The sequence below is a fragment of the Musa acuminata genome, chromosome BXJ2-10 (assembly GCF_036884655.1).
Source record: "Musa acuminata AAA Group cultivar baxijiao chromosome BXJ2-10, Cavendish_Baxijiao_AAA, whole genome shotgun sequence".
Lineage (NCBI taxonomy): Eukaryota > Viridiplantae > Streptophyta > Magnoliopsida > Zingiberales > Musaceae > Musa > Musa acuminata.
Window position 1 is genome coordinate 33,487,739 of NC_088347.1, and position 10,012 is coordinate 33,497,750.

Sequence of the window (10,012 nt, forward strand, 5' to 3'; positions counted from 1 at the left end):
TTATTGACCTCTGCATAATACATAAGTTAAATTAAGGGTATCTAAATATATTTTCATCACCGTTAATTATTTTTAATTTTATTCATATTAAATTATTAATACTAATAGCCATCTCATAGACAATCTTATAGTAATTTTTATATTTTTTATTTGGATGATACTTAATTATTCTTAAGTGATTGGACAAATTTCCTATAATTTTTACTTTTTAAAACATAAGGTTTGTATTTTTTAATTTTTTTATCGAGAGTCTTATTTTTCTCTATTGTAAAAAATATAAATTCTAAAAAAAAATCTATAATTTTAAGAAGTTTTCATATTACATCCTCATTTTCAAACCTTCTAAAAAAATAATCCTAAAAAACAATTTTATTTTTGTCTCGACCTTGTCGGCTATAGATTTTGCTTCACTTATCTCACCCCAACCACTTACCATCCTCATTGTTCTTATTACCATATTAGTAGATAGGTCTATAGCGTGAGGGTGCATATGTCTTCTCACCTTTCACTCACTATCATCATAGTCATAATTGATATGGAATATTCCAGTACCAACCACGGGTCGTCAATTGGTAACCACCATGGAGTCGACACAGAACACGACCCAACATCTGTTTGACACAGAAGGGAGTCGACACGGAACACGACCCAACATCTGTTTGATACAGAAGGAAGCTGACCTCATAAGCAGTGCACTTTTGGTTAGCTTTGCATCGCACGGGATTGTATAAGTCAATGCTGCACTATAGGAACCTGGACGGGCCAACCAGTTGTCACGAATGGTCATCGCACACCTGCAACAACTCTGTTCAACGAACCGTTCGTCGTTCTCGTCTACATGTATAATTGCTTGACAGTATGTTTTGACGTGGTTTCAAGTCCTTTTGCTTGTAAAAATGTAAGTTCGAACAAGTTGCAACGCTACAGTATAATCACTCACCGAACCGAGCAAAACAATCCCAAAACAGCTCCGTTTTCGCGTGCCACGGGCTGATTTATGCAGCCCGCTGTTGCACGTAAAATGTTAGTCATCTTAGCACCCTGGAACCACCCGGGTGGTACAGGGTTGGATGGGGCTTCGATATAGTGTCGGGCGTTGAACAATCTTTCGTAAGTTCGCACGTTACCTTGACGAGAACTTGTTGTTGCGCTCGGCACCCGGTGAGCAGCTGTTTGTGGATTTGCAGTTGTTCGTTCAACCTTCTAAAGTTCTTGTTCCCCCTCTTCCTCTTTTCTCTTATGCACGTAAGGTGCTCGCTAAATTGCTTGTAAAGCTTCCCCTTTTTGCGAGATGTCAGGACTTGTCCGTCACTCGTTCTTCGAACTAATCAACTTTCTCTTTTTACAGGTTCTTCGGGACCTGCAAGAGGTTGCAAGTAGGCTGATCTTTGCGGATGCTAATCGCAATGGTGAAGCGCGACTTAGGCAATACAAGCTAAGTTCGCGTCTTTGCCGTAAGGATGCCTCATGACTTAGACAATGCAAGCTAAGTTTGCGTCTTTGCCACAATGGTGCCTCACGCCTTAGGCAATTCCAGCTAAAGTCATGACACCGCGTTGCAGGGGACGTATGGGTTGGCTGCCCACATGATTGCACCGCAGGAGGTACTAGCAGTCATTATCAATCATCGAACCCCCTGACTGTCTCCACATATATAAATACTAGTTCCTTATCCTGAGACAAGGGATCGATTCTTTGTGAATTAACTTAAGCATCGGAGGGGTCGAGTCGGGAATCCGCGCACTACGGTGACCCCCCCCCCCCCCCTCCGACGATATTGACCTATTATGTAGGATCTCAGCATAGATCGAGTACGACTCGACTCTACCTCAGGACACCCTTGAGGGTTCGATTATAACCTCGGAGCTATCCTCTCCAGCCCGATCTCGCTCTCCATCCGTCTCTCTTTCGAGGGATTACTTGGATGATCTTGTGCTTCCAGAATTGGACCAGACCATACCAACTCTCAAGCTACAACATAAAAGTACAAAATACTCGTCATCATTCTTGGTGGAGGGGGTCATTGGTGAGGACAATGATGGTGCACAGGTAAGGACGACGATGGTGGTAGAGGAAGTGAGGAGAGAAAGTGAGGGTAACGATGCAAGATAGAGGCCAAGATAGTAAAGTATGAGGATAGTCGAGTGGAGATGACTAGAGGTAGATATAGACGAGGCACAAAGCGTGTCTGTGTCGCATGTGGTAGTGGCCACGAGTCAAAATTATTTTTTAGAAAGAAGGATGTTCTGCGAAATTTTTTTAAAATTGGAGTGCTCTAAAAAAATTCTCAAAACTATTTTTTTAAATTTATCCTTGTAAAAATATATTTATATTATTTTCTAGTATTTTTCTACCTATAGTTTGAGTGTTATTGGTATAATTAAAAGGAAAATTTGGATGCTTTATGGGAAATTTGGAAAACAGGGTGGCAAGGGAAAAAAGAAAAGAAAAGATGGATTTTCTAAAAAAAAGAGCACTTTTCTCTCACATTAAAAACAAAAAACTGAAAAATATAAGGGAGGAAAAACATGATGCGCGTTATCTCATCGGCAACGCGTCGTCATCAGAGAGGGCTGAGAGAGAGAGAGAGAGAGCGAGCGAGAGAAGCTGGAAGATGATAGCGCTCGGGGTCTCGTCGCCGTCGTCGTCTTCCTCAGTGCATCACGTCCTCGCTTCTCTTGGGATTTCACCTCGACTGCATTCATGGAGGGCTTCCTCATTCCGTGGAATCCGACTGGAGGCTGGCGTCCGAACTGCGACCCCGCTGTCGTATCGCAGTGGCGCCAGCGGCGGACGGATGGTGGTGAATATGGCGAAGCGGGAGGAGGAGATGAAGGAGATTCGGGCGAAGACGACGGAGGAGATCAACGAGGAGGTGATCGACCTCAAAGGGGAGCTCCTCATGCTCCGCCTTCAGAAATCTGCACGGAACGAGTTCAAATCCAGCGAGTTCGGACGCATGCGCAAAAGGGTATCCTCCTCCTTTTCTCTCTCGATTATTGCTCATTTAAGGGTTAGCACCGCTTCTTCTTTTTCTTTTTGCTATTCTTTTTATTTCCTCGCTGATTAAGGGGAAAAATGGCTCGCATTCGAGTCCTTTCCTCTCCCCGTGTTTGTAATGTGGATAAAATACTAAAATTTATACTTCTCTTTATCAATTTATCTTTTTTTAGTCTGAATCGATCGTGTTTGCCTTTTGTCTTCATCTAATTTTCAGTATACTGCATTTACTAATGGAATTTAGATGCTTTGCACGTCAAATTATTTTTTGTAATTTCGACATTAAGAATAATCTTTTATGCTCTGGATTACATCTTCTTGATTTTCTCTTCTCTGTTTGTAATATTTCAAGCTTTACTACCATAGGCATCTGTGTACGCTTTCACATCATTTTAAATCTAATACAAACCTTATATTGACATTGACATAGAATCACCAAGCAAAAACACTAAAATTTTTGTACTCTTAATTATTCTGGTAATTTTGTTTTTTAAATTAAGATATCATACTAATGCATGGTTTGTGTGTTTCTAATCCCTTTTAGATTGCTCGAATGCTGACGGTAAAAAGGGAGAGAGAGATTGAAGAGGGGATAAACAAAAGATTGTCAAGGAAGCTTGACAGGAAATGGAAAAAGAGTATTGTGGTCAGGCCACCTCCTTCCCTAAGGAAGAAGCAAGAGGAGCAGAAAGCTGCAGAAGCAGAAAAGTCATCATAGATCAACTTCATGTATCAAGTAACAAGCATATTTCTCATGAATCCTGATGTATTCCAGCTGAATTTATTAATGCTGTCTAGGTGCCATGGTACTTGAACTCAGTTCTTTTCTTTCGCAGTGATGAATCCTGTTATTAGAAATTGTCTACCAGAGTTGTCTTGATCACATCATACTGTAGTGTTATTTTACCATTATTTCTTGTGTCATATGTTGTTTGTCAATTCCATGACATTTATATTCTAAAACCTATAACAACCATCATTTTCCTCATTAATTTTGCTCTACATGATCCTTTTTTGAAGCCTAAATACAACCCGTGTTAGCATGATAATTGTTTTATGCACATTTGAAATGTTTGTGAAGATGATTGAGCAAAAGATGCTCTTATATGGCAACACTCTGTTTTCCTTTATCCTTCTTCTGCCTGTTCTTGGGCAGAACAGAACTCATTAAAGTGTAAGACAATACAAGAAACTAAAAGCCTGAGTTTAGCTGTCAATTAGATTAGCTTGAACCTGCAATTTGGAAGTCTTGTGTCCAATTGGAATTATATATATAGTACATCCATTAATAGACCTTGGAATGAAGATCCTTTGAGGTTAATAGATCGTTTTTTTTTTTCCCACTTTTTCACAGCTCACGCAAGCGCGAGCTCTGTCCAAAATTCTTTGAGTAATATTTTTTGTGAATGTTAATTGATAGGGATAAATGTGACTAGGATAACTTGAGAAAACATTTGATTGATATTATCCAAGTCATTTTACCAGCATTGATTGTTAAGCTTCTACTATATACGCTTCTGTAAATGATTTTGATGCACATCCAACTGAATCACTAATTGCATCAGATGATGATGACCCAAGCTATTGCATGAAAATATATAATGTCCCTTTCTGATGTTGCTATTCTTCTACTCCTAGCTAAGGTTTCCTTCTTACAGTGACCAACTTTGTTAAGGTTGATGCCAAGATTGGTTTTCTGACAACTGACATAAGAAACTTACTGTGATCCCCAACACATGGGGCACGGATTAGGTAGTGGAAGTTTCTCTTTTGTTGCTATATTCTAATTTCCTTGACAACCCCAGTTCACATACCTTTGTGAAAGAGTTCAACAGAAAAATACATATGCTTGGGACAAGAAAGATAGAGTCATGACTAGTTATTTCTAATATTAGGATTTCGTAGCTGAAATAAACTTCATTGTATACCGATCTGTTTCAGTGTATATGCACTGATTCCAAATTTCTTATTTTTGAGTTTTGATGTATAATAAAATTTAGAGACATAGCATAGAACTCCCAACCAAGTATGTATGAAGAACAGAGGAACCTTCTGTGTACATTGACAACTGTTCAAGAACCTGTATAACGTATTGGATCAGTGCCAATTAGCAATCAGCAATGCATGCATGAGGCAGAATCTACATGGGTATCCGCTTGAAATTTTTAGATGAACTCGCTCATAAATTGGTCATCAAGCATGATCTCAGGCCAGCAGAAAGGAGTCCCATTTCCATCACAGCTAGTAATACTACAACCATCCCCCTGGTTTGTAACCGAGACATCAGTGAGAGGAGGAAGAGGTGATGCAAATGGTGTTCTTGGCTTGTTGTTCTCTCCCTGGTTAAACCCAGAAAAGTTTGAGCATTGTTTGGTATCATTGCTTTCAGGTGGCTCAAAGAAGGATGCCAATTGGTTGCTGCTATCAATATTCTGAGGAGGATTGTGAGAAGGGAAAGACGAAGTCATCTGAGAACTAAGCAGGCTTATGGTCTCCAAGTCACTACAGTTGTAGGAGTTATTTGAGGTGGCACTGACCGACTGTATCAGGCATTGAAAATACTGGAGCTTTGCAGCCTGGATTGCCTCCAACACCTGGAGCCGTGCAGTGTGGTCGTCATCCTGTGGGTGGCTGTTCATGAGCTGGTGGAGCTGGAGCAGAGCCAACAGCTGGGGAAGGGCAGTGAAGAAGTCGGTCCTCGGGCGGTGCGTCATCGGGTCAAAACCCATTTGGATCAGCTTCTTCTTGAGGTGAGTGTGCCACAAGTTCTTGATCTCATTGTCGGTCCGCCCGGGAAGGTGCATTGCGATTGCAGACCACCTGAATGGATCAGAGTTCCTCTAGGTTTAGATTTGATTCAGAATGGTCATAAGAGCACATGTAGTTAGTACAGTAAGAGAGCTGATAAGTACTTGTTGCCTAGGATGGAATGGAGGTTGAGAATGGTTTGCTCTTCTTCTGGGGAGAAGTTGCCTCTCTTGATGTCTGGCCTCAAGTAGTTGGTCCATCTGAGCCTGCAGCTCTTGCCGCATCGATTAAGTCCTGCAAGAGAGAAGAACACCAAGCATACAAGGCTGTAATACATAAGAGAAAGAGAGAGAGGTACCCACCTGCAAGTTTTGGGAGTGCTCTCCAGCTGCCATGGCCATGCTTTTGAATGTATTGGACCAGCTTCTGGTCTTCTTCAGGAGTCCAGGGACCTTTCTTAAGGCCATGTTCATCACAGCAGGGAGATCTCCCCATTGAAACCCTAGGAGGAGACTGGGTGGTGGTGGGTTGGAGAGTGCACATTCCTACCAAGAGATGGCTTGCTCATATATACACTTCTGTATCTTAGCCTGAGCTCACAATATTTCTGCATCGGACCAAAGTGATCTCAGCCCTTGGACCAAAGGAAACATGGTATTCTTCCATCAGTGACCACAGCGGATTTACTTCCACAGGTGATGCAAGAATCAAAATGCTACTTTCTGGTATGCATATAAACCTCAAAGATAGCAGCAGTGATGTGCAATGGCAGGCTCAGGCCCAGTAGTTCATAAACTGGGAACTCAACCAACCGATCTACCCTCTCCTACTACTCTTAACTTTGGGGATCAGGAAGTCAAAAGATTAGGTGACAAGTTGGCAATATTGCATATCCAGGTCTTTCATTAATATATCAAGGAACTCTCAGTGGTCTTCTCCAAGGGTTGCCATCTCTGAAGATAAGACTTCAACTAAGTACAAGGAACTTGTTTTAAGAGACATGCACAGTTTGGTTTCCTGTGTGCATCCTTGTGAGCTGACACTGTTACATATTAATTAGCAGAAGGCACTCCGTTTGTAGGAAACAAACTTGCTAAGGACTTCATTCTGCCTGGAGACAGTATGCCATGCAGCATCACTCACTTTGATTCTATATATCTCCAAAGGAACGAGGAATGAGATGTGGACAGAGGTATCATTTCGTTTAACTGAAGGTTTTACATGCATGCCAAGGAGATGTGGACAGAGGAAGGTACCACTCTTTTTGACCATGAAGTAGTATTAGTGATGGGGTTGGTGAAGCCAACACCAAATACCTCCATTCTCTCTTTTCAGTATGAGCCTTTATGACAATCTTCAAAGGTGACACTTTTTCCTCTCTCAATGTTTCCTCCCCACAAGGAGGTGGGAATAGGATAATAAGAAGATTACTACTAGTGTCAATGAAATTATAGTCATCTTTTGCATGCATCTTTGTATTATCCTTGACTTGGATCATTTGGTGCTGGCAACAAGTCAAGCTATATGCTAAACCCAATGGTGGACAAAATCCATAGGGCTTCTGATTTCATTAAGACTGGGTTCCTGAAGGAAGGTTCCTTGTCTGATGGACCACCTCACAAAACAGATGATTGCTCGTCTTAAATCCATTGTCTCCAATATAATTAATGGCAGAAAAAGGCAGCTTCTTAGTTGTGGACTTGGATTTCAAACAATGTCTGCTAAGTCCTGTAGTTGGTAAAGAAGTTGGGAACAGAAATAATGGCTGGACAGGTACTATTAGAAGATGAAACTGCACATGAATGTGCGTATAACATCCCATGCATGCACATTATATATACAAACGGAACATTGTTTATATATATATATATATATATATATATATATATATATATATATATATATATATATATAATTGTTTGACATTCGAATTAGGAAATTGAATATTGTATTGAATTACAATATGATAACAGATTAGTAATTAGCTTGTGAAATCATGTGATGTGACTGACATGGAACAAGACATGAACTATGTATGATCTCCCATTGCTTACATGACAAAAATATAAATCTTCAATATTGTAAATACTTAAACATAGTTTGTTGATAAATTTTATTAGAAAAAAGAATAAATTATTTAAATTAGTAAAAATAAATGAAAAATATTTTATTTTCATTTCTTTTATTTGAAAACCTAAGAAAATTTTAAAGATCTATCGATGTCATATCTGAACAATCAAAGATAACATTCAAAAATATGTACAACATGACATCAGACAAACAAGAGAATCCTGTTGTGCAATTCGAGCTGGTTGGATCGGATTGTGTGCAAACCCAACCTAGGCAATTCTGGAACATATGCTCGTGACCCAACTCAATCGACCCACTATTAAGCCCTCCGATCTGAGCCTAATCGAGGTTTGGGTCACGTTGGATCAATTGAGTTGGCCACATATTTAGCTCTATAGGCTTCGACTTGGTTTGGATCAGGTTACTTGATGCCATATCCGAAACTCAACTCGAGTCGAGCTTCTGCCAAAGCTTTCGGAGTTGGGTTCGATCGACCCATCATATAGAGGAGTCGAACCGAATAAGTTTTGGATCGTTAACAGGCTCATATTCTTCAAGCCCAACCCGTTGGGCGAGCCCGAACCATGGCACATCAATCATTGAGAATACTACCACCAACTCACCTCCTCCACAACATGATAAGGACAGAGTATTAAGAATATAAATTAGATCATATGTTACCTACTTGCTTAAAAGACTAAGAAGGAATATGAACCGAAACGATTTATTTTGATTCGATGAGAGACCATTTAGGTGACCAATCATTAGTGTGGCCCGAAAACTCATAAAAAATTATCCGCTTTGGACGATGGACGTACATGTAGGGTTTTGTTAAATACGTTTTTGAGGGTAAAAGAGATTCGACGGACTTATGAGCCATTGGTTCTTATACTCCTCAACCAACGTGAGAATAAATGATCTTATCAGTGCTCCCTCCCGTACGGGAGCCAAGAGTTTATAATAATCTCAAATAGGATCATCGAAGAGTCGGATAAAAATAAAAAATAAAAATCTCAAAAAGAGCATAAATGAGAAAAAGGAAACAACAGTGTCACACATGCTACACAGTATGGTCAAAGAGGGGCTTCTTCCGAGGTGGATCCCTAAGTTTATAATAATCTCAGAGATCATATCTATTTCTTGTGCGGTCTCACATACAGCACTTGGAGAAACCATTTGTATCATTTCAAAACAAAAGATCAACCTTTCAATTTCGCCTTGGAATTATGCCCAAAATACCTACCAATTTAACATCAGCAATGGAAACGCCTAACCTAATGGAATTGACCGATGTCACCATCATGAAAGATATATGTTTTGAGAGCTGCCTGCTCGAGCAATATCATCTTATATATGAAGATGTTGATATCCACTTGACCAAGTCCATCAAGAAATATTTCCTTGACCCTAGTTGCGGGTCAAAGAACACAACAATGCCATTCATATATTATATTATAAATACTTAAAATAAGAATGTTATAATGCAAACGAATAATGCAAAAAATTATTGCTCATCAGGTATCAAGCTTGACAAGTTCCAATCAACGTCCAATATTACCCTAAACCCCCATCTAACCAAGTACCATCCAGGGTTATGAGATAACTAATGTTTTTCTCTATTTCTATAGGCTATGACATATAAAAATATATCATTTTGGGATAGTTTTATCGATGAGTGATTGCTTTGTAGCTCTATAAATTATTCATATTTATAATTTTTAAGTAAAAATATATAAAATAAGACAAAACCAAATATATGTATAAGCAAACAAAAGCGATGAACATTCTGTTGATGGAGGTGTTGTGGGTGAACAATGACCGTTCGTGATAAATTGTTAAAGACATAATAACATGATAGATATCCCAGCATAAGGTGGTTAATACTTCGATGCTAGATTAGTACTTTGGGTTTCAAGTAGTCGATTATTGTCTCACCACCGTTCAATTAACGAAATATGCTATAACATGTCAAGAGTTATCACGTTCCAAGTACAATGTGCCGTAATGTTAATTTAAGGAGAGGCAAATCATGTTTTTTATAACTAGTGTTAATTATGATATAATAGCTTCTAGGTCTACTATAAAAGGTTTTTTTTTAGATATGTTCCTAACAAACATAATTCTCTATCTCAAAAGCTAACTTAACCTCTTACTAACTTCAGTATAAGAGGGGCATTGTCGAAAATGCCCCGAC

At 39.4% G+C, this 10,012-nt stretch overlaps 2 protein-coding genes across 2 annotated transcripts; one reads left to right on the top strand and one right to left on the bottom strand.

Annotated features, from left to right (window-relative positions):
- Nucleotides 1-2,539: 2,539 nt before the first annotated feature.
- Nucleotides 2,540-3,912, top strand: LOC103969127 (large ribosomal subunit protein uL29c). Its single transcript, XM_009382579.3, has 2 exons — nucleotides 2,540-2,971; nucleotides 3,545-3,912. The coding sequence occupies exons 1-2, from the start codon at nucleotides 2,615-2,617 to the stop codon at nucleotides 3,716-3,718; spliced, it is 531 nt and encodes a 176-aa protein (XP_009380854.2). The 5' UTR covers nucleotides 2,540-2,614; the 3' UTR covers nucleotides 3,719-3,912.
- Nucleotides 3,913-5,165: 1,253 nt separating this feature from the next.
- LOC103969128 (transcription factor MYB92) lies at nucleotides 5,166-6,565 on the bottom strand. The gene is made up of 3 exons (XM_009382582.3): nucleotides 6,111-6,565; nucleotides 5,913-6,042; nucleotides 5,166-5,820 (listed from the first exon to the last, which is right to left on the bottom strand). Exons 1-3 carry the CDS (start codon nucleotides 6,289-6,291, stop codon nucleotides 5,166-5,168), a joined length of 966 nt encoding a protein of 321 aa, XP_009380857.2. The 5' UTR covers nucleotides 6,292-6,565.
- Nucleotides 6,566-10,012: the final 3,447 nt, after the last annotated feature.

Excerpts from the sequence above, each read along its gene's own strand:
- LOC103969127 (XM_009382579.3), top strand. The coding sequence starts at position 2,615 with ATGATAGCGCTCGGGGTCTCGTCGCCGTCGTCGTCTTCCTCAGTGCAT. Across the intron at positions 2,972-3,544 it reads TCGGACGCATGCGCAAAAGG|ATTGCTCGAATGCTGACGGT; the intron begins GTATCCTCCTCC and ends AATCCCTTTTAG.
- LOC103969128 (XM_009382582.3), bottom strand. The coding sequence starts at position 6,291 with ATGTGCACTCTCCAACCCACCACCACCCAGTCTCCTCCTAGGGTTTCA. Across the intron at positions 6,043-6,110 it reads AGCACTCCCAAAACTTGCAG|GACTTAATCGATGCGGCAAG; the intron begins GTGGGTACCTCT and ends TCTCTCTTGCAG. Across the intron at positions 5,821-5,912 it reads CATTCCATCCTAGGCAACAA|GTGGTCTGCAATCGCAATGC; the intron begins GTACTTATCAGC and ends TGATCCATTCAG.